At 47.3% G+C, this 23856-nt stretch overlaps 1 protein-coding gene across 1 annotated transcript; it reads right to left on the bottom strand.

Moving 5' to 3' along the window:
* Positions 1–6834: 6834 nt before the first annotated feature.
* Positions 6835–14494, bottom strand: AREG (amphiregulin). Its single transcript, XM_066186732.1, has 6 exons — positions 14371–14494; positions 13992–14165; positions 11257–11440; positions 10659–10817; positions 9034–9136; positions 6835–8125 (listed from the first exon to the last, which is right to left on the bottom strand). The coding sequence occupies exons 1-5, from the start codon at positions 14411–14413 to the stop codon at positions 9049–9051; spliced, it is 648 nt and encodes a 215-aa protein (XP_066042829.1). The 5' UTR covers positions 14414–14494; the 3' UTR covers positions 6835–8125; positions 9034–9048.
* Positions 14495–23856: the final 9362 nt, after the last annotated feature.

Raw genomic sequence — 23856 nt, 5'->3', positions numbered from 1 at the left:
AGCTGTTAATCATCATAGACCAATTTATCTAATCATCTACTAAACAAGGGCCTGGCTCATCCTTGTTTAGATAGATGTTAGTCTGTGATAGTCCTACAGTTAAGACAGTATGGCCTGATAGCACGTTTGTGCTGTTTCACTTATCACTTCACACTGTGCCCAGCTTCAGAGCCCAGAGAAAGGTTAACCTTCTCTGCCTTTGACAGGTAACAGCTGTTCTACTTTCATGATCGTTGGATCACCCGGGTTTTGGTGAGGTAAGTGGACGTCCTTGTAGGAGCTCTTGTGGGAGGAGCTCTGGAAAACCAGTTAGGACAGGTCCCACCAGCCCTGGGAGCATTCCTGCTCCCATGCTGATGCAACTGGATCCAATCTCCTGGCAGACCAGCTGGCTACTTTCCAAAGAGCTCCCTCCAGACTGGCTTGCATGCTGAGCCCAGGGGATGGCTATGATGAAATTTGAGTGAGGGGACAAAAGGCCTTTCAGCCTTCATTAAAGGTGGGAACTCTTGATGAAGATAATGTTGTTATTAATTGGCTCCTCCCAAGAAAACACAAGCAGCCTTGTTCTGCTGTGAGTTTACCATTCTGTGGAGCATCTCCCCAGAACCTGTAAGACCTTGATTCAACAGTCATAGTGTTGAACCGTGATGCAATCACTTGGGATGTCTGAGTGGGATTCATTTAGAGACTCTTGTGCAACACTAGGGTTAGACAGAAAAGCAGGGAGTTATTTCAGTGACAACACTCACCCTACTCCCACTCCGGATTCAGTGTGTAACAGCTTTATGTCACATGCTCTGCACCAGAGCAGGGACTGAAACACATCCTGAAGATGAAACAGCCTAACAGCATGCATTGTTTAAGCACACTCAGAGCCAGGTAAAACCAGAAACAAGGGTTTAGCAGACAGAAAGATGCAAATTCAAGCCTGGTGTTCAAACAATATTCTCGATGCACTCACAAGGCCTCAGTTACCTATGGATGCCTTCTAAATGAAAGGTCCTTTTGGCACAAGCCAAGACAATCTCAACAAAGAGAATTATTAAATGCTTTAATCCTATCTTCAAGAGGAATTTTTCAGACCGCAGCAAAAGGTTGGGATGTTCTGAACATGCTGTTTCCCTTGAGTTCCCACTAAATCCATGACAAAACTCAGGCTGATGTTCCTAGGACCCAGGTGAGATAGGGTTGATGATGACCAAGCACTCCACCATCACTGTTCAACCTCTGTACCAACTTTTCCTGTGATAGTTTTGCTAACAGACACACATTGTTGAGTCTTGCACTGCTTGCTCATTAGCATTGCAGTAAGTGATTCCTCATGGAAATCGTGTCAGCCCACAGAAAAACCAGTTCAATTCCAGTCTGTGTTGCTGGGATGGACATAGAACAGAGAAGAAGTACTAATGTTCTTTTTTCCTTTTGTTTTTTTAATAGTAAACCAAGCACCAAACATAAAAGCAGTCATTGCCTATCTTCCACTATAAGCAGAAATCCCTTCACATCTGCAGAAAGACCTTCCCACACACAAAATTCCACCAGCTATCTTTTTGCAGGTACTGTCACCAAGCTTGCATCTACAACAGCAGCTTCTGTGCACCTAATTAGAGGTTTGAAAAACTGATGAGCATTTTTGTCAGTGGACCTCGTGTCTTCTTTCAAATCTTCACTTTATCTTTTAAAGGCATGGCTGCATAGCTAACGGCACCATGTCTTTTCTACACGATGTCTCATAGCCTTATAAGATTGAATGTGACTGAGAAAAACAAGTGTGCAGCCATGCTAAGAGGATCCTTTTTTTACGGCTGCTAACACAAGCTTTCCAAAGGTCCATGAATGGTTTCTGGTTTTGTCCCTGCCACAGCGCATCACTGTATCAGTTTTCCCTCTAGTCTCTCTCCCAGTGCAGAAAGGGAAGAGATGCTTCCCATTGAGCCTGTGAAAGGCCCTGAAACTGGTATGCCCTGGCACTATCATGTGCAATTAGACAGCACAGGGGTCATTCCTTAATACGCCTCAATATGCCTTAGTATTCCCTTGCTATGCCTATAGTAAGAGAGAAGTGGTTCAAATCCTGTCCTTACTCTGGTCCATTTTGCTCGACCCTGCTACCCTATCCTTCCACCTCACTCCTCTTTCCAGCTGAAATCCCAACCGCTGCTGTCTTTTTCAGGCAACATGCCATAGCGCTTCCCTAGGACATCTCACAGGATTGACACACATCAATACCGTGCATATATTTGAAAAGCTTTCATCATAAATGAGGGGTCCGAGACCTGACAACGTTTGTTGCCCTAAGCCCTGGTTTGGTTTTGCTCTGCTCTGCTCCACCCAGGAGATGTCTGCCTTTCATTCCCAACAGTAATCATCCCCAGGCATAAGGCAGGGAAGTGCCTTTTAACTGCAAGGAGCCAGTTACCGTCTGTAAGCGATGCAGACAAGTATCAATGGGAGACACACTAACTCTGCACATACCGAAATTACTCTTGGAAGTTTCATTTGAAACTCTTCACCTGCATTTGCTGTGTGCACCTTAGTAATTTCTGAGCACAAATGACACTACTTAGAAACGTGAGGGCAAACAATGCAAGAAAAGGGCAATCTTGCGGGTAAAACCTGGGACCGCTACCAGGCTCAGCCCTTGTTCAATCACGAACCATTCACATTGCCATCCCAGCAGGGATGCAAGGAGAGGAAAGGAGACCTGACAAGACATTGGCCTCTCTGAGATTATGCTGAGATCCTGCACTGACAGGAGCCGTGGACGCTCTAATATCGACATTTTAAAATATATTCTTCACTTTAAACTTCTAAAAGTAATTTCTGTTTCCACCTTTTTTTTTTTTTTTTTTAAACTGGTTAGCTGCAGTGCTGAAAATATTTCATTTCCTAAGCAGAAAGAATGTAACTAATTGTACAACATCAGCAGCACTTTTTTATCCTCTGGAAGAACAGCAGGTTTCCAGCACCACCCACAAACCAATCCAGCCTTTGACTGCCATCTGATGCTGAAATAAAAATTCATTGCAGCAGTGTGAGGAAAAAACACACCCAAAGAAAGAAACTATTTTCCAAGGTCTGGAACAAAGTATCAAAAGGCAGGAACCCAATGGCAGTTAGAAGTGATGACAGTGTTCTCTGACTTGGGGTGGATGACGTTGGAATGAAGGTATGACATCTAGGTAAAGACATATTGGAAATGCTGGATTAGATCAGACTCCTAGACTATTTAGCTTTCCTTTCCCCCAAAGATTCAAAGAGAACAGACTGCATTATTTCAGCCAAAAAATGCTCAGCTGAGAAACATCTATTTTTCTGAACCATACACAAAAAAATATATCTTAGTGACACAAAAAACCTATAAATGAAAACTTGTTCTTTCTGAAAAAAGATGCACTGACTGTCCTTCCTAGGAAAATGCATTCTGAAAGCATTTTCCTACTTTAGACTTAGAAAGTGCTACTTCAAAGGTCTTCTTTGCTTGAAGAAGACACAAATCCTGCTTCCTTGGCTGTGGGCCTATACAGAAAGCAAACAATAGCTGCTTCCCTCTGACACAGGTGTAGCTGTCTCAGCCAAGCAACTCCCGAGTCATAGACAAAGCCAGACCTGCAGCAAAGGAGGATTACTGGCTCATAAAAGGTGTAACCAGCAGAGGAATGATAGGTATGTGCATCTTTATTCACAAAATGAGAAGGAAGCTAGGTTTGCTTATTAAGGACTGTCTGGCCCTTCTGACCCCTGATCTGTCTCATGTGAACAGAGTCCAACAGTGATTGCAAAAAGCAGCCCTTGCCCCTTGCACATGCTCACCCACTGCATTCAGCAGCCACCAAGGACATGCCACCATGGCTTCCTATCCAAGAGAATGCCTCAAGAGCCAGCTGAGTGCAGGATTGTTCTCTAAAGTGGAACATACTTGTTAGCACATCAAGAAACCCCCTCCAAAGACAAGCAAGCATCTGTTTCAGCTCACTGCCTCGCTTTCAGCTGTGCTTGCTCAGGGAGTTTATTAAGTATCAGTAGTCCTAGGTAAGTATATTACAATAAAAAACACCTGAAGTCTTTTAAGGACTCAAACCTTTATACCAGTTATTGGAAATTGCATCGAACAACACAAATGCAGGTGAAGCAAACACTGCACAGCTGTCTGGGATTGCTGACAGTACAAACGCCTTTATAGATGTCCACCTACATCTGGATTTACCAAGGAAAACTTCTTAAATTCAAAGTAACATCTGCTACTGCTCAAAGGGAAAAGGGGCATATGGGAGGTGGGCAGGAGGAGGGAAGCCAAGTCCAGGAGCAGACAGGAAGCCCCCCTGGTCACAGACAGCTGCAAACACTCAAAAGCTCCATTAAGCACACAACAGATAACACTGTGATGAGCTATCGTTCTTTCAACAATAATCACAAAGAACACAACATTCAGGAAAGACGAAGAAATTGGGCAGGAAGGCATGACCATCACATTATCCCTGGATACTGATCTGGATATCAAAAATACCTTGCCAAACCAGCCCTGTGTGCAGAAAATTGTGCAAGCACATGAGGCTCCTCCCTCAGGTCCTAGCTGAAGCAGCTGTGAGTGAGAAGGACACAGATGGACTCTTCCCAGAGAAGCATTGTCAGTGGAAGGTCAAGAAAAATCTTGAGGCATAACTTATTATTAAGATATGCGACCAGGAATCCAAGGTAACTCCATGGTGAGGGAAGAAGGTCAAAAGCCAGATGATGTACATCCTGAAGAGCAGACCTGGCTATGCAGGATCAACAATAAAAATTATCTTTGCCCTTGCCTTGCAGCAAATCAGATTTTCTTGTCACACAGGCACAGCATCCTTGGACAGCAAGAGACTTCCAGACACACAGTCCCACCCATCTGTTGTGGGCTCTTTTAAGCAACCAGCCCACTGGACACTGTAGGTCTAGATGGTGCTTGTGCATGACACTTTTATTCGGAAGCTTGGAGCAGGCTGTTATTAGGCAAGGCCATAGTAGAAAAAACATTACTGCTTGCTAGAACTTGTAATTGATTAAAGCATAATGAAGAGAATTTTTATTTTCTTACATACGTCAGTTCTGGATCTATAATTACGTATGCCGTTCACAGGTAAGGAGATTTGCCCTCAGTTCCCTAAACTAAATTTCCCAAACACAGAAACAGTTTCAAGTGCTCAACAGGCCACCACAGGGAACACCAGCAGTTCTCTGCCCTGCATGAGACTTCATCATGTCAGGCACAGCAAAGCTCTGCCAGCAAGAGCTACAGCAGTGCTTGATGTGACTGACCAAGGGCAAAGCACAAAGAAGAGCTCTGCAGTAGGGTTGCTGGCTGCACAACCGCTCAGAAAACCCAGCTGTAACATAAATCCTTAGAGAGGAGCAAGCCTTCTATGAAGTCTGCCCTCCGCTGTTGCCTCTCCAGTTCCTAACTCCTTATTTTTGGAAAATACTTTCCAGCCCACTCACTAATCAGGGTATTAAAAGTACACAATAGATGGAATCTACAACTTACACTGGTAGCTTCACTCATGTCAGGCTTAGAAGCTGGGGAGGGAAGGGGGAGAACAGCTGTTTTCCCACACTAGAGTTTGTTTAGCTTAAAAAGTAAAATACTTGTTACTTCCCCCAAAATGCAGACTAGAGAGAGAAAAGTTTTTTCTAGAAAAGAGTCTAATGGCCTTTAAAAGGGAGTTATAATCCATCCTCAGTCTCACTAGGCCATGGCTTGGTTACCACTGAGACCAAGCTTGTTTACTCCAAAGCAAAAAAAATCTTGGCAGGACTGACAGAAACAGTTTTTCTTGCCAGAGCTCTAATAGCAAATGTCTGTGGAAAAGCCACTTGGAGAAATGCTGTTTACTTTGGTAATGAAGCAAGTTCCCTGGAATGAAGTCTTGCAATCTTCCCAAGAGATGTCGCAATACCTTACCTGTACCTCAGCTACATACCATACAGGCTGCTCTCAGAGCCTGGGAACTCCCTGGCCAACTCAGGAGGTCAAGGCATCTCAGCAACTCCAGGTAGGGCTAAGCTCTAGTCCTACACTGGATACACAACCTGCATCCTAATTAAAACCGATGGCTGGGATTTTTTTTCCAGCTCTGCTTCAAGCTAAGCCCCAGCCATCAACACCTCTTGAAGATGCTTATGAAAAAAGGGCCTCAAAACCATCTTCTCCATCCCATTCTTTTTAACCATAGAAAGCCAAACTCTCCTCCTTGAAACTCTTTTTTTTTTTTTTCAGGCAACTCTGACCTTAGACCCCTGCTCACTGCTAGAAGTGCTTAGAGGGAACATTAGCACACAGTTGGACTAATAAATACCAAGGAAGAAAAGAAATTCCAAGCACACAGTGGAGGCCAAGGCTCCCTTTCTGCTTAGGGACTAACTGGCCTGAGGCTATGCTGCTTTTCCTCATTTATTTAAGACCAGGTTTCAAGCTCTGCTGTCCTAATTCTCTCCGACTGCACAGAGATGAAAGGCTCTTGCCATTCAATATTCCAACTCTTGACTCAAGTGCAAAGAGCTACAACATTGGCTCAAACCTCTGTTTGAATTTTCTCTGCCAATGACACAGCTGACTTAGCCTCTCCCTAATTCAACTACTAGAAGATCCCTTGTAGCTGAATGAAATGGATTTCTTACCCAAACAGGTACTTGCATTTTTACATTTTGTTTACAAACAGCTTGCACTCTAGCACTCAAGCCCATGCCTGACACATGGGTACAGTTCTTCACAGTAGTACTTCATGCTCCCAAGTGTTGAAATTCTTGCTTTGAGGAGAAACTAAGCTCTAATTTCAAGTGTTTACATGTACTCCTGAGAGCAAGAAAAAGAATCTTACCATGATTAGGTTATGTAAAAAGTTTAATTATAAAATAAATAAGTTTGTTATGGAAACATTAAATATTAAATACAGTAATAAATATTTACACATTTACAGATAAAACTTGACAATTAATGGTGTTTCTCTGCTACCAGAAGAATTCTGCTCTGTTTATACAGAACACAATCACTCTTCCAAGCAGAAACTGAACTCAAATAATACTCTGTGCTCAAGACTGCACGGACAGTTAAGAAACCAAGGACACCTGGGTCAGAAAAGATTGAGGTAAGATGAGTTCTTCAAACCTGAAGGTAGAGCACAAGAGACCACTGCTTGCAAAGCATCAGTGACTGAATTAAATTCTTCAAAGGAACAGGTTCTTAGTCAAGTTCAACTGATGGGATCTGATGTGAAGCATTTTATATTTAAGCACTGCTTAAAGTAGCAACAAGTATCTGTTTAACAGAAGCAGCTTTGTGTTTAGAAGAGATCGGTCCAGCCTTATACGTTGGTTTGCGCATGGATCTTTTCCTTTAGATGAAAAGCTTCAGCTCTTGCATCTACTGTCTCAGCATCCTGAGGAGACTAATTTTCACTTGGGCTAGCACACACGCAAATGGGTAAATCCACTCACACCACGAGTCCTACAGAACTCGGAGGGATTATTTTCCATACACACAGTAACAGAACCCAAGCGTGGCTGTCAAAGATCTGTCACCAACACCCTGCAAAGTCACAACTACAGATGAAGCTCTTGGAAGCCAATACGGACAGGGAGCACAGTGGTAACAGAATTAGGTTTTTCAACCACTGAGGTCTAGGGAGAGAAGCCATCCCAACCTCTTCCCTTTTTCACTTTGGTAGAGGGAAGGAAGGGAATTTTCTCCCTTACATCCATTCCTGAAAGCAGCAACAGGTTCTCCCCCTTAGAGACAGAGCTGCCAAAGGAGACTTGCTAAGAGAACAAAGTCCATCCACACAACAGTCGAGACTGGAGCTCTCACACAGAGACATAAGGCTCAGTAGCAGTAGTCTCTAGTGGGTCTTGACAACAGGTCCTGTCCCCCAATGAGCCAGCTCCTTCCACATCATTGTGCCAAGATGCAGTGACAACTGGTCTCCTCAGCAAGTGATTCAGCAGCAAGTGGCCTGTTGACATCTCCTTGCAGCAGCCTCTCTCTTGATGAATCAGGGCTTAGTGGCAACAGCTCCAGCCCACAGTGTCCAGGGGGATGTGTCAGGTAGCCAGAGGTACCCCGCAGCTTGGCAATGGCCACTTCAGAATTGTTCTGTAACAGGCAGAGCAGGCACATTAATCACCATCCGAGACACAAGCATCCTGGTGCTAGCACCATGGCAAACCGACGAGAAGGCAGGTAGGTTAAGGATGTGCACACACCTGAGCACAGATACTCTTCACCCTCGAGTCAGCAAAACCCTCCAACTGTCACTGGACAAAGTTAGGAAATATCTATAGCTGACATGTGGCAAAGCAAAACTTCACAGTTCTGCCAGAATTTTTCAGGACTATCTTTCATGGCTTCCTCCTCAGCTCGTGTAACTCCTTCTCAGTAATGATCCTTGAGTCTGCTGTTACATACACTTGGCCTCAGAGGAGACCAACTTGCCTGCTCAGTAAAATCCACTACAACACTCCCAGAAGCAATCTACATATGCCAATGAGCTTCTGGCCTTAGTTGCTGTGACAGTATGAAACTTGACTATCTGCAGTGCTCACAGAATTTGCAGCTTTCTTTTGGTCCACAGCTTCTGAGCACCAGAAACTTCCCAAAACTCTCCTTGCAGGAAAGATATGAAAATGCTCAGTACTTTTCTTCTAAGACATGATGATGCTGTGGCACCATCTGCCATGACTGAAGTCTACCACTGTTTCCTGCACTACATCAGCCTCTGTCCAGATATTTAGGACATTTTCTTCATAGTTCCACTTATCTCAGTACAGCTTCCCATCCTTACTCAGTCTTTAACACAGCCAGAAATTTAACAGAGCTGTTGAACAACTTGTACAACTCAAGGAGGTTTTGAAAAACCAGAAATCCAAGCCAGCTGCTCACATGCAACCTATGTGTTTCAAGACACTTGGAGCATTAAACGCAAACACTATCTTTGCAAAACAAGCACGCAATTCCCATACAGCCTGGAAGGACCAAAAAGTGTTTGAAGTCAGCATTCATACCTGCTTTCTCCCCATTTACACACCAACATGGCCATTTCTGTTTTCTTGTCGGAGTTTTTTCCTTTCTTCTTTCTCTTCATACTGAGGACACTTTTTCCTGACCCTGTGGAATTATGGCATGTTAGAGATAATTTTGAACCCTGATGCACATCCTGTTGTCACCAGCCTCCACATCCTCTGCAGCATTTAGATTCATGTTCTTTGAATCCTCAAGCAACTCCTTGGCACCAGAGAGTTTCAAGCAAGACAGTTTTCAGGCATTCCGCATCAAGCAGTATCTGCTGATAAAATCAAGGAACTCCTGAACTAGATGTCAACACTTGTGCCTCACAGAGATAGAGCTTCTTGACTTAAAGGAGCACGATGAAGATTAGGGAGCAAGATGAAGAGGTTATTGGTGGGACTGAGCAAAGCACCAGGAGATTTTCTGGGTGACAGATTTCCTAGTGGCTTTAGCTTACAGCTGCAGAGACCACACTGTCTTCCTCCTCTTCACAGCAGAGTCCTGCAGGCTTCAAATCTAGTCCCTGTCCCTTGAATGCATAATAAGGAAGCCCCTTACTTATTTTCCCCCAATTTCTCCAGTGTTTTCTAGTGACTATTCCAAGCAGTTTCTCTAGATGAGGGTACAGATCAACATGCTACCACTTTGGGAGAGTTCAGAACATGAAGCAAATGCGCTTCAGAAACTACCCATAATCATTTGCTCTTAGATCACTACAGAACTGGTTATCTCTCCTGGCAGCAAGGAATGAGGCAGTGTTCGGAGAACAGGTGTTCATCCCAGCATTCTTCAAGTTGAGAGTTAAATATGAAGCAACACTGAAATGACAGACACATACCTTGTTTCCTGAATTGCAGGAAAAGGTACAGCACATACCCAATTCAGATGATGTGCTTCATCAAGATCTAAAATTAGACTGAACCTTGGAGTTTCTACAATATCCCAAGCCCTATGGTGCTGGAGGTCCAGTGACAGAACTGCAGGACTGTTCCAATATTCAGTTTGTTATATGGTTTGAAACAGGTACCCAGAAAAGCTCTTTGAGTTTATTCTCAATAGGACTCCAGATTCTGACAACCCACCACACTGAACTGTAGCAGCTGGTTCAGCTGAAAGAGTGTTCCCTTCATATTAGCAGCAAGCAGAATTTGGGACCACCAGCATTTGTTTCCCATTCACTTTCACTTCAAGTGTAAGCGTTTAAGCCCAGCAACATCCACTAACAAATGGACTCCCACAGCACCATTTCCTACCCTCCACCTGTCTATGCAGCTGTTGGGTAACAGTCATGCATGAGGCTATCACATTGCTGCTTGCAGGTTTCTCCACAAGGATTAGGGAAGACACTGCTGCATCAGCAATAATGCTCCTCCTGGGCTTCCTGCTGATACTCTGCAGCACTCTAACTATCCTGCTTTAGCAAGAGCAGAAAGGCTCTTGGTTTACAATACAAGGGTCACAGATCTTGCTTCTACCCTCTGGACATATCCAAGCTGGGATAAGAACTCATCCTTTCCAGATGCTTTTCACAAAGGTAATTCAGATGAGCCATTCTGGGGTTACTGGGCAAAGGCCCCACTCACACTTAAGGAAGACAGACACCAAAGAGGATAATACTTACTGCACTATCACAATGATGAGCACAGTAATGAAGCTGACACTTGAGAGCAGGACAGCTACCACTACCAACACAGTCTTTGAGTAGTCTGCCACATCATTCTTCCTTTGAGTCTTCATGAACTGTTCACCACAGCGCTCACCAAAAAAATCCTGATGACACCTGCAAGTAAATATCAACACAAGTTCTTATCAGCTCTTGCGCTGTCTGGAGCCAAGGACACCCACGCATACTCAGACATCTTCCGAGTTTCCCATGAATCTCAAGGTGCTCACTTCAGAGCATGTTCGTGAAATGCAGTCACTGCTCTAGCACAAGGTTTGTCAGCATTTCAACAAGTCAAGATTAGTTTGGGTGTGATGTTCCAGAAAGACACGCCTTTTCATTCTTTTGGTTTGAGTTTATGACCAACTGATGAGTTCAGTGGCTTGTTATGCATCTCAGATTCCATCATCACTTAATTTACATGGCAGAAAAATTCTCAGTTAAAATACAGCAGGAGATGGATCTATACCAAGCTGACACTGATTTTTCCTCTGAGCCCTCACACGCCACTGGCTCATGGCAACGACACCTAACACACAAGGTACAAGTAACTTACTTGCAGGTCACCATTTGGAGATGTTCTCGGTATATGCATTCTCCATGGATGCAAAAGTTTTTGTATTCCATTTCACAGGGAGTCCCTTTCTTCTTGTTTTTCCCTTTGTTCTTCTTTCTTCTTGATTTGCCAGCATTCTTCTCTCCCCCCCTCTTTGCTGGCTTGGGTTTAACCACAGGTTCAACTGAAAAAAAGGACATGATGACTTGGTATAAACGTGCTAGAAAGCACAATTCTGAGAAAATTGAATTAAAGAATTTGGCGAGAGCAAGGAGGACCATCACCACAGGAGAATCTGTGACCAGGAAGCACAGGATGCAAGTGAGAATGCTGCTGGGCATCTCACACCCAGCACAAGGGCAGCAAGCTCAGCAGCTCATTAAAGCACAACTCTGCTGCCCTAAAGTCCTGTGCCATGCAGACCAGAGGCAGCAGGAGCAGATGAGCCAAGACCCACCAAAGATGAAGAGCAGCAGATGTGCAGGACTGCAGCATTTCACAGCAAAAGATACTTGAGTGAAACAGCATGGCATCAAGCAAAGGCCTGTAAAGAACAGGGAGCTCATGCCAAGCCAAGCCATCCTCTAGTTTTATATGGACTCAGATACAAGGTTAATAGCTCCATGTCTCTAAAGCCTCCATTTGCATCAGTGATGAAAGGCACTGTAACTTGCTAGATAGTGCTGGGCACTTGCCGAGGCAAAGCAGCTTGCTATCCCAGTTTCTCCCAAACAACCTGGAGTGCTGTCTTCAGAAGGAGACAGCTCCTTTCCAGTCCTCCTTTGTGAGAGATGCTGAGTGCAGGGAAGGAATGAAGGCAAGAGTCCACAACAGTCAGACTATTTATTCTGCTGCTTAGTGCTGCCCCTCATTATCTCAATTAAGACAAACCTCTAGAAGAGTGTGGTTTAAAATCCTGGTGACTTAGTAGCCCGTGGATTTAAGCAAGGGCAATCATGTTCCTTTCGCTGAGGAGAACAAACCAGCTGCTGACTAAGGGTCAGAAGCTCCACAGCTGCCCCATGCAGCAATCAAAGTTCAATAGCACGAGTTTGGATTAACCTGGCAGAGAAAGTCTTTGTAAGAACCCACCCCCTGCACTGCCAGCCCTAACACCCACACGGCAACCCTGCTGCTCTGGAGTAACAGTTACCCAGGGGATTTAAATAGGCCCCAAGAAACAGCAGAGCTATTTACAATAAGCTTCGATTTTGCTCTTCTGCTCTGAAGACCCAATGAAAATCATTTTTGGATGATTAATATTTTACCCACAGCTCTATGCATACAGGCAATCACCGCAATAGGGCACAACTAGATCTAACTACTTCCTAACCCTGTATTTCTGGTGCCAAGAGCCCGTACAAAGAAACAAGGTGTAGTTCACTGTTGTCTAGACAGCTCATCATTTTCACTTCTAGAGCAACAAGCCTGGCTTGAAGTTACTTAAAAGCAAAAATGCCTTCAGCAACCAGAAGTCTGATTAAAATGGTATGAGCTATATTAATATGTAAACGAGGTACACAGTTCCTGCAGCAAGGTTTCTCGTGCCTGGAAGTGTGTGCTCACTCCTGACAGTCAAAGGCCCCTGTTCTGTCCCATCTGACTTGATCTTTAGGTTTGCCCTTTCATAATTGAGGCTGCTTCCCTTCCTCCCTCTCCCAGGCTCAGCTTGTCAGTTTGATCTCTGTGTCCCTGTCTGCAGGCTGCATGGCCAGGAAAGCCATCCACAGCTGAATCGTAACAGCTTCAAGGTTTATCCACAGATAAACCTCATGCCAAGCAGAAGAGCTGGTCTACAAACCAACCACCTTAGGTAACAAGTCTGGTTTCTGTGCAGTTAACAAAACACTTCAGTCACCAAGCCAGTAGTTTTACAGGCTAAACTGCTCAATAACGCCAACAAGCGTGTTTTCCCCAGAGATCTTCATGAAGAACTTCAGCAGAAGTTCATCAATTCCCTCAAGTGACCACATAGAGCATGGTCCCACTGCATTTAAGAGATCCTTTAGTCACATTCAAGTCTCAGGGTGCTTCTGCAGGTAAATCAGCAGTCAGATCCACCCTAGAGGCAACAGGACCAGCCTACTCACACCTACTGAGGTTCAAATCACTTGTAGATACCTGGCTTGCACTGCAACTACACTCAGCCCAGAACCAACAAAATACTCCCATTCCCACAGTAAGCCAGATTGCTCAGATCTCCTCAGAGCCCAGCAAGTGTGCAAATTACAATAAATACACACAACAGCTATTAACAGTGAAGCATTGCCGTAAAGGTGCCTAACAAACTTTCCTGCGGCCACTTAAGGGATTTAAGTGTTTGCTTTCCCAAGAAAATTTCAGTTGACTCCAACCCAAACGAGCCAACACCAGAAGTTACCCAGAAAATTCTTGGAGCAAGACAGACAACTTGATGTAAAACAAACCTATAAACCCCACTGATGCTTCTACACCAAGCAGGTGGTCGCCACCTGACTACAGCCCTCCTGTGACATTTATCAAGAACTAAAACCACACGCAGCAAGCTACCAGCCAGCATGTAGCTTCTACACACCCTGGGCACATTCACACTAGGTTTCCACCCCTGACAGCTATTTCTAAAGTAGTAGCTTCAAGCACAAGCACGTTTTTGCTCCATACTCCACAAACTAAGCATAGGAGCGTTTACAAGAAAGGAAAGGCATAAGTTGGGACTCGCAAGTTGCGAGATCGCAGCCCCAGCGCCGCCGACTCACCTCGGATCAAGTCGTCCACGATGTACTGGTGGACGGGCGGCGCCTCCTCGTACTCCTCATCCTCCTCGTAGTCGGGACTCGGCACGGGCTCGCCCTCGCGACTCCCAGGCTCCCGCTCTTCGTGCCGCTGCGGCTCCGTGGCGTTGGGCAAAGACCCGGCAGCCGCACGGTTCGCTTCGGAGGGAAGGAAAACGGCGCCGTGAGCAGGGGGCATGAGGGTCGCCCCGGGCTCCCGCACCCGCCGCGGGCCCCCGCACTCGCCTCAGCACTTTCCCGCCAACGGCCGCCGCGCTCGGGCTGCCCTCAGGCGCGAGCCCCCCTCAGGCGCGAGCTCGAGTCCCGATCTCCCCCGTCCCTCCCCGTCCCGTCCCTCACGCACCTGCCAGCACGGCCAGCGCGGCCATCAGCACCACGGGCCGCATTGTCCGTCCCAGGGCGGGTGGTGACAGAGGCACTGAGAGAACGGGGAAACGAGTCGCCGTACCACAGCAGGTGCCGGCAGCGCACAGCGCTCCATGAGGAGCCGCCTGCCGCCGCCGCCCACTTTATGGGCGGCTGGAGCTGGGGGCGAGGACGTGGAGCCGGCGTCAGAGGGGCGGAGCGGAGCGGGGCGGGATCGTAAAATTACAGAATGACGGAGTCCCAGGATGGTAGAAACAGAGAATCTCATAATAGTTTTTTGTTGCAAGGGACGTTGAATACTACCTCGTTCCCCCCCTTGCCGTGGGCAAGGACACCCTCTACTAGACCAGCTTGCTCCAAGCACCGTCCAGCCGGGCCTTGAACACCTCTAGGGATCGGGCACCCACAGCTTCCCTGGGCAACCTGGATCCAGCGCGGGTCACGGCGTCGGGGGTGCGCCGGGTTATTGCGGGCACACCTGTCTGTCGGCTGGCTCCGTGTTCCTTGCTCTCCCCGCAGCTTCTGGAGGAATATTTTCCAGTGATAAACCCAGCCATCAACCCCGCCTCGCCTCGGTGGTTGCGCCTCCCTAAGCGGCGCACGAGTAACGGCTGAGTACGCGGTGGCATCCACCGGGCAGGGACAGAAGTGCTCCACGGGGGCACTGCGACTGGCAGCTGCACCAGCAGAGCTCCCCGGAGGGCACCTCCCCACGGCCACCTCTCCGAGCTGTTGTGTGAAGAAACGGGAAGCAGACCTGCTGAAGAATCCCAGAAACGCCAAGGCTGGAAGAGACCTGTAAGATCACCAAGTCCAACCATCAACCCAGCACTGCCACTGTAACCCCTAAACCACTAAACCACATCGCCCAGTGCCAGATCCAGATTCTTCTTGAATACCTCCATGATGCTGAGTCCACCACCGCCCTGGGCAACCTATTCCAGTGCCTGAGCACCCAAACAGTGGAAATATTTTTCTAGTATCTAATCTGAGTCTCCCTTGTCTCATCTTAAGGCTATTTCCTCTAGTACTCTCACTGCAGGCACTGCAGAAGCAACCGGGTGCTCCACATCACTACAACCCCCTTTCAGGTAGTTGTAGAGGGAACTGCTGCTTTGAGGGGAGAAAAAACTGGGACAGCAGGTTGTAACGTGCTGGTCTAGCATGGGAACCCGGTGAAGCCCAGGGAGTCGAGAATTAAGGTACTGGTACCCCCCTGCTCCAGTCCCATGGCACAGTGGAGTGGGAGGGCAGCGGGTGGCAATGCTGCATCGGGAAAGGAGGATCTGGACCTTTTAACTGAGAGAGGACAGAATGTTACTCACAGCTCAGGAAGCTGACTGAGCCTTTGGTCGAGGTGGCAGGGATCCAAGTCGCTCAGTCATTGAACCTTCTCCCTTCTTCCACAGGCACACACAGTATGTGGCTCCCGGTGCCTTTTCCAGGTCATGCCAATCCCGAGAGGCAATGCCCGAGGTCTGGAAAAGAAGATGCTGAATCAGTCACTCAGATGTTAAGCTGATACAGACAGCTCCAGCAAACATTCGACAGCCCTTTTGTGCGTGGTGCAATTGAAACTGTCTGAAACAGCTGGCATGAGATGATAGCTTTACTTTTGGGGTTTTTGTTGTGTTTCCCCTTTGTTGTCTGTCCACAGAGGCACAGCAGAGAAAAGGCAAATCCTGTTTATCACTGCAACCCCACATCAGAGAGCTCTGCAGGCTGTCAACAAGTGGCTCCTGTGCTATTTGGGGGCTAGTCAGAGGTTTCACAGGGCTCCTCCTTTCTCCCCCATACTGGAGTTCCCTTCCCACAAGACCTCCATAAGTCTCAGTGCCTGGAGTTCACAGAGATCATTTGCATGTGAGAGGAGTTTCTCCAAAGGCAGAGACTTTGGGGTTTGGGGTCTCTTCTGCCGAAACATGGTGTTGGTGAGTTGAGAATGGCCAAAGCAAGGTTTGTCAGCCAGGAATCTTCCCTCTCTTCCTCCCTCATGCTGTGCTCAAGGCTGGCTTCCTCAGCCAGGGCACCACAGCTTCCCCCCAAAATTTTCTTTTCTTCATCTGTTAAAACAAAATATTTCTCCCTTTTTTTTTAAATCAGAGATTCACTGGAAACGTTTTAATTTTTTTAAGTCCAGTCCAAGAAATACACTGAGCACTGAACATTCCAGTCCCGTTTGCTGCACTTGGCAAACTGCTGAGCAATTGCAAGAGGCTTAGCAGGAGAAAGGTTGAATGTCCCAAGTGCAATTGCCCGTGTTACCTGCACTGTTTAGAAACCAAACACGGCATATCCAGCAGGTGACTCACCATGTTCCCTCTCTTCTCCAGTCTCCAGCTGAAAGCTCCATCTCACTGACTGCCAGCAGCGAGGAATTTGACTTGCCATGCTTTGAATTTGTCATTTCATCAAATTCCTCCTGCTACTCCTGTGACCTTGAAGAAGAAGGGGCACCCTGACATCAACCAGCACAACTCCTCAGAGTCCAGAAAGTGCAGCAAGATGGTGATGAGTACCCAGTTATGGACAGAGAGGTGTCCCCCTGGTTCCGGTGGGACATCAGGGGAGCTCTTCCCAAAGGGCAGCCTCCTGGCAAAGCCCTGCTTGGCTGTTTCTTGGAGAGAACACCCTTCAGAGGCCACATGTATCAGGGCATTCTGGGTGGGATCTGCCACAAGCCCCAGCTCTTATCTGTGCTGTGAGGGAAAAGACACTAAGCTTGGCTGTTACCCTCTTCCAGGGCTGGAAGGACATTTGGATTCTGCCCCCAGGATGAACTTCCAGAGGATATCCCCAGGCATGGTGCAAGGAGAAGCCTTGAGAGGAGCTGCAAGGCTCACTCCCCTGGGCTGCCCCACTGCAGCAGAGCCTGCGGGTGAGTTGCTGGAGCTGCACAGGCAGGGCTCACCTTTGGGCAGGTGCTGGTTCCCTGTGAATGCAGAGTGCCACCTACTGAGCCACCACTCGCTCCCAGTTGCACCCGGGGTTTTCTGGCAGGACACCCAGGCTGGAGTTGCTGCTCAGAGTCCTTGCTCATGGCTCTTGTTCCATGAGGTTGGTCCCAGGGAATAGGGAGCTGCCCCAAAGGCTGGTGAGCCCAAGTGGATGCAGCTTGCAGATGAGCAGGGAACCTGTGCAGGGGGCTGCATGCTCAGCCACAGCTCTTGGCATTGATCTGGACCAGATCTGGTTTTCCATAGGCTGGCAGTGAAGTGAGACAAGATGGGCTCAGGAGCCTTGCTAGTCCTCCCTGGGCTTCAACCATCATTTTGAAAACCTTCAGCACAGACTGGGCTCAGAGAGCACCTGGCAGCAGCCAGTGCAGGTGACATTGGTGATATCTCGTTGCCCCTCTGATCCCTGTCCTAGTTTGTGGAGTAGGGGGTGGCCAGGACACAGCCATCACTTCCCAGCTGTGCCATGATGATCCGGGCATGGGCATGGACTTGTGGAGGAGCATGCTGACAGCTGCCAGGCCTTGGCGGAGCACACTTGGACATAATTTCTTCCAGGAGACTCTGAGTGCCTACTGGGATCTTATTCACACTCTTTACTTTTGATAAAATCCCTGAGAAATGCGTGAAGGGAAAGGAAGTATCTGAATTACCATCCCATTAATTTTCTTCACTGACATCAAATGTTTATTTTGCAAGAGCGGGCACAGCTGACCTGGTGTTTGAACATGAGTTATCCTTTCTCATCCATCCAGCTGAGAGCAGGTGGAAAAGGGTAATGACTCAAACCAGAGTGGTGTCTGTCTGGGCAGCTCACCAGACTTTCACTTCACTTGTGAGCTGCAGACACCACTATCTGCTGCTATCAGCAGCTCCCTCACAGGCAGGGAGGGAGCTTTGAAGTGAGGCATGTGTGACTCCAGTTCCTGCTGATGTAAATCAAGATTGCTGTAATAAAGAGCATGCAAGTGCATAGCCAGGGTGTTGGGGAGGAAGGAAGGGAAAGGCCTGGATATTGCCTTTATGGATACTGATAGAGTTTGTTGGCCTCTGAGACATGCAGGCATTGAGGTGGCTGTGCCTCCCTGCTGAGAAAGCCCTCAGCAAAGAATAATTTTCCTAAGATGGTGATATTCTCCCTGTGATCCGCTCCTTTCCTGGAGACTTAACTGAAGCAGGGATTGCATGAGCAAAACTTGTCCAGAAAGGACAAGGAATTTATGCACTGTTCTCCCAGGAAAGTCTGCCCAGTGCTCTGCATTTGAGCATGTCTTTTGGAGCATGTCTAAGGAGAAAAAACAAAAAAAAACAGAATCTACTGGCCCTGTGATGATAAGATTTTGTGGAATTTTCTGTCACTTATATCAATACAAATGAAAAAACAGACCCTCCTGAAAATCTAAAGAGTACCTTCTCAGACAACATCAACTCCAGGGACCCAGAGCAGCCCTGCTTAATCTGATTAAACATGCAGCAGTGCTAACGAGTGTGATGCTACCAAATCACAGCAGTGGGGTTTTACACTTGCTTTCCACCGGCTTTCCTGAACGGCAGGCAATGGGGAACACAGCCTGATCATTTGCAAAATGGCCTGTGCCATGTTGTGGCTCTAGCTGCTGCCTCTCATTGGCACTAGGCAGAGTTCAGCAGGACATGTCCGGCTTAGTTTTGATTCAGGGATGGGGTAATGGGCTGAAAGCCTGCCCAGAACAGGCACCTGCTAAGAAGATTTTTGGGAAGTTGCCTGCTGTTAGTACACTGCCCCAGGTTTCAGCTGCTCTGTTTTTCACACAGCATGCACTGAACAACTCTCCTTTGACCAAATGCATCCTCCAGCACTCACCCACTCATTTTTGTGTGATGGCTCAACCTGCAAATGCTCGGGGGCACATCCTGACCCCAGCATTAATATTAAGGGCCTTGAAGCCAGAACGTGGATGAAGCAATACTGGATTTACACTAGAATGGGAAGCTGTCCCTCAGCTAACAATCTTCTTCTCTAAAATACCACATCCTGCTATGCTGCACTGAAAATTGCTGCCCTTTCTTCTGTTTCCCTGAGGCAATTCGCAGGCACTTCTCCCAGGACTCTCTGAAGAGGGCAGGCTCATGGCTATCTCCATGTGCACCCCAAGCCAGTCTCCTCAATGGTACCCCAGTGCAAACCCAGCCTGCTAACGCCACTGGACAGAAGGGGGAAGATGCTTTAGATAGGAATCTCTGAGGAAACAAAGGCTCAGCTGTTGTAGCCAGTGCCTTACACTCACTTACCTGGCAACATTACTGTAGCCCTTTACCTTCAGAATGATAGTGCTTCACCTGCAGTGCACATTATTTTACATATTCACCTTACTACACCATTGTTAGATGAGCAAAATAATCCAATCATCTCTCTAATGTCTCCAGTATTGCAGCCCAGAACAGTGCCTGGCAGAGGAGAGTACCAAGGACATCACCTCCCCAAGGCATATGGAGCCACTGGATCATTCTGCAAGGGCACAAAAAGTCCTCATTCTAAAGAGAAGAGAAGAGTAAACAATATTAAAATATGAAGCATGCTCAAGCTTCACAAGCAGAAGCTCTGTGAATACTGTTCATTGAGTTTGGAGATCTCCCAGCTCAACTCCAGGATGCACTGGCTTGGAGACCAGGCAGAGTGGCTGCTGGAAAAATGATGCCTATATTTAGAAAAATAGGGGTGTTTTTGCCCTAGTGTCTTAGAGACTGAGCTTGAAAGAAAAAAAAAAAAACAAAAACAAAACACCACACCAAAAAAACCCCACACCCAGAGCGGAAATATTCAAATTAAGAAAAGCCTCCCCAAACCAAAATGCCAGAGTATGGTGTTATGGTTGGAGTGGCAACAATCTGAGTTTACCTTTAAGGGTATTGGCCATGGAAGTCTGGCTGACCTAAAGTATGTTGGTGCTGATGGAAACTGCAGTAGTGATTCTGGCTGAGTTTGTTATATCCCTTTCCTCACCTTGGCGGCTGGGGTATGAAGTCACCTGGGAGATGTCTGTCACAGCTCATTTGACAGCACAGACCCTGTGAACAAATTATACAGTACTGCCTGTTTTGGGGGAATGCAGCCTCACATAAAGACTGGGACCATGTGACAGAGACTGTGATGTTTCCCCCCTATCTTGCACATTATTTCCAATTGTGTTCAGAGCAGCAGAGAAATAAAGGACATGTGAGGACTGCTTGGGAATTTTCTCCTGGAAGTGCAGCTTAAGTCTTACCTTTTTTGCTTTGGGATCTTTGTGGTGCCTTCCCATCAATGCATCAGGTGGTGAATTTTCTTTACCTGTTTGAAGTCATTTGGTATGAGGAGAAAGAATGAATCACAGGAGAAGCCAACAGCAATTAACAACTTCTTTCCTCTCACCTTTGCCATAGCTAAGTTTTTTTCCTTAGCACAAAGCCCAGGCAAGGCTTCCTACGCACAACGATTACGTAGATCACTCTGGATTTTCATTTTTTTCACAGGCCATGAGCAAGCAAAAAAGCTTAGGAGAACACTCCATTTCACAGGCATGTTACTAATGCTGCCTTGGAAATCCCATTGTTTGCTGGTGGTGCCTGCCTTTGACTGCCAGTGCTGTGCCCTCATGACTCTGACTGCCTTGAGCTGCGCCAGGCTGCCAGCAAAGGGGCATGAAATTTGGCAAACTAGAAAGGTGCTGCTGGAACCAGTCAGTCCTGGCAGCTGGAGCATTCATGTCAGCGTACTAAAGCTGGGACCAGTGAGGGCTTTGTAAGCTGCTTCCATCCGTCAGCAGAACCTGAGCAGGTAGAGCACCTGGTGTCCCCCCTTCTCCGTGTGTCACCTGGTGCCCCCCTTCCTGTGTGTCACGTGTGTCCTGGCAGCGTGGGACCAGTGTGTTCCCAGGACAGGGCTGCTGAGACACCGAGTGAGTAAGGGCTCATTTGCATAAAGATCGCACACTCATGCTGCGAAGGAGGTTTCCTAGGTACAGAACATTTCCTCATATAGGCAGGTTTGCCTTCATGTAGGAAAAACCCTATTCTTGAAGGCCTTGGACAGGACCCAGTTTACATTGACATGCCACGATGCCATCCTGGCATATTTGGGTCCACCCAAGCCTGACTGCAGAGAGGCACATTCTGCCCCTCAGGAGTAAAGCCCAGTCTCCACTTCAAGGTGTGCTCAGATATCCCACTCTCAAAGCTGTGCTTTTAATGACAAGAGGTCTCACCACTCCTAAAATATGTCTCAACATCACCACTGTACCAGTGTCTGTGCAGTTCCTCGCCTTGTAGGCTTCACCCAGGATATTTCAGCAGGAGCAGAAGTCTGCTTCAGCAGGGAGGGAGAAACCTGGAAGTGGCAAGTGCAGGGCTGAGAGCTCAGGTTGCCCGGGACTAACATGTTTCTGTGGAAAAAGAGGAAGAAAATTCAATGGTGTTTGACTACAGTTAAATTACTTCAGGATTTAAAGACATTTTATCTTAACATGCATGAAATAGGCCACTAAGCATTGCAGCCAAATAGCCTTTTTTCCCTCCCATTAGCAGAGTGGTGGCAAATAAAAAAACACTTAAAAGGAGCTGAGCTGAAAAAAAAGCATAAGACTGTATGAAAATTTAGGAAAATTCGGAACTGGCCCTACAGTGACAATGTAAGAATCACATTTCAAGTATTCTGACCCCTGTGAATGCCAAATTCTTCATTTCGCAGGTGTTAAGCACTACACATGAAGCCACAGAGGAAGTAAACTCTTTCTTTTGGAAGAAACTGAGAGGAGGAGAGCTGAGGCTGCTCAGGGCTTTCTTGGCCTGCAACAAGTGACCTTGTGCTCGACCTTAAAATGCCTCCACAAAAGGGATTTTCATGCTGGCTCTGTCCCAACCCCACTCCTTAACACAGGGTCCTTATCCTCCAGCTTGTGTCCCAGGGACAGAGCCACCGTGCCTGTGCCCATAGCCCTGGGGGTAGTTGCTCTCATCCCTGCAGCCCTTGCCCGGAGCCCAGTCCTGACTCTCTGAGGTTTTTCAGCCCAACTGGGTTGTGCCTGTTGGCTGTGGCTGTCGGGTGCCATGTACCCACCTCACCGTTGCTGTGCTCTGCGGCACTACCAGACTGGCCAGCCCCCACCCGGCCATCCCAGATCTTTGGTGCAGCAAGTGGGGCACAAAGGCAACCTCTCCCCAGCCCCTGAACTCTGCTGCTGGAAATAGTGACTCCACATGGTACCACGGGCAGAAACCCGCAAAGGAGACAGACAGGTCAAGCATCACTTCAGCAGCAGAGAGGGGAGGCCATTGGGACAGCCTTCTCTGACACGAGGTCTGAACGCCACGCCAGGAGAGACACAAACTGCATTTCCTTTCCACCCACGACTGCCAGATCACTGCCGTGACAATCAGAGATCCCAGGTGTCCATCGGTGGGCTCAATGTGTCAGGGCTGAGGTCACTGCCAAAACCCTGGGAGGGCATGGTGACTCTTGCTTTCTCAGACCCTGAACTTGAGCAGCTCGTTTGGAAGGTGATGAATTTGCAGGAAGGGCGGCTGTGGCATGAATAAAATCTGTCACAGAGCTTGGCATGGCTTCCAGCCTCTGCCAAAGGCAGGCTGAGCTCAGGGTTCCTGCAGAATTGAGGGATGAGGCTGGTAAATACTCTTGGTGGCTGCACAGCTCTGACAGCTCATGCTCACCTTTTGATTTCCAAAGAAAGGAAAACTTTGCCATAAATATCAGGAAACTGAGTCTTGCATTAGTGATTAATCACTCCAAGGACAGGTGAGAACCTTCCAGAGAAACTCTGCATATAAGATCGGGACTGACCAAGGCCATGCATCTGCCCTTTTGGGAAGTCGAGTTTTCCAGCTTCCATTTCTAATCCCAAACAGGGCATTATGCCAAAAATATTATTATTTTATCCATGCCGGGGATGGTGGTGCTCCAAATTTTGTATTAAGAAAATGCTGAGAGCCATAACTTCCACCTTTTTTTGGATGCACACAAAAATATCAGTATCCCTAAGCTCAGAATGTTCTCTGTCTTTTTTAGGATGAGCATAAAACACTGCTTTTCTACAGGAAATTCCCCAGCTAATTCCCCATGGCCTGCCATAAACAAGGCAGCGAGGGTGTGCTCCCACTCGCCTCAGTCCCGATGCCCGAGTCCCACGCCTGCCAGCACGGGATGGTACTCCCGCCAAGACCTGGGGATCCGGGAGTGTAATATTCCAGGTGGCCGCTAGATGGGAATGAAAGCAGCGCTAGGAACGTCACGGGACGCCGAACCTGTCAGGAATACCAGCTGATGGACAGATTTTTTTATCGTCTGTTTGATACGAATTCATTGGAACAAAACAACCTGGGTTTTTGGGAAAAAACCAGCAAACTCTGACCAGTGATGAAGCAGCTGAAATTAAATACCCCAGCTCAGTTATCACAGCAGAAAGGAAATCTAAATAAATCGGAGAATGTGCCGGGAGAAAAAACAATCCTGAGTCTGATTACCAGTTTCATTT

The sequence above is a fragment of the Chamaea fasciata genome, unplaced genomic scaffold (genome assembly GCF_029207755.1).
Source record: "Chamaea fasciata isolate MVZ Bird 193981 ecotype frontalis unplaced genomic scaffold, bChaFas1.0.hap1 SCAF_6, whole genome shotgun sequence".
Taxonomy (NCBI): domain Eukaryota; kingdom Metazoa; phylum Chordata; class Aves; order Passeriformes; family Sylviidae; genus Chamaea; species Chamaea fasciata.
This window is presented reverse-complemented; position numbering and strand designations above follow the sequence as displayed.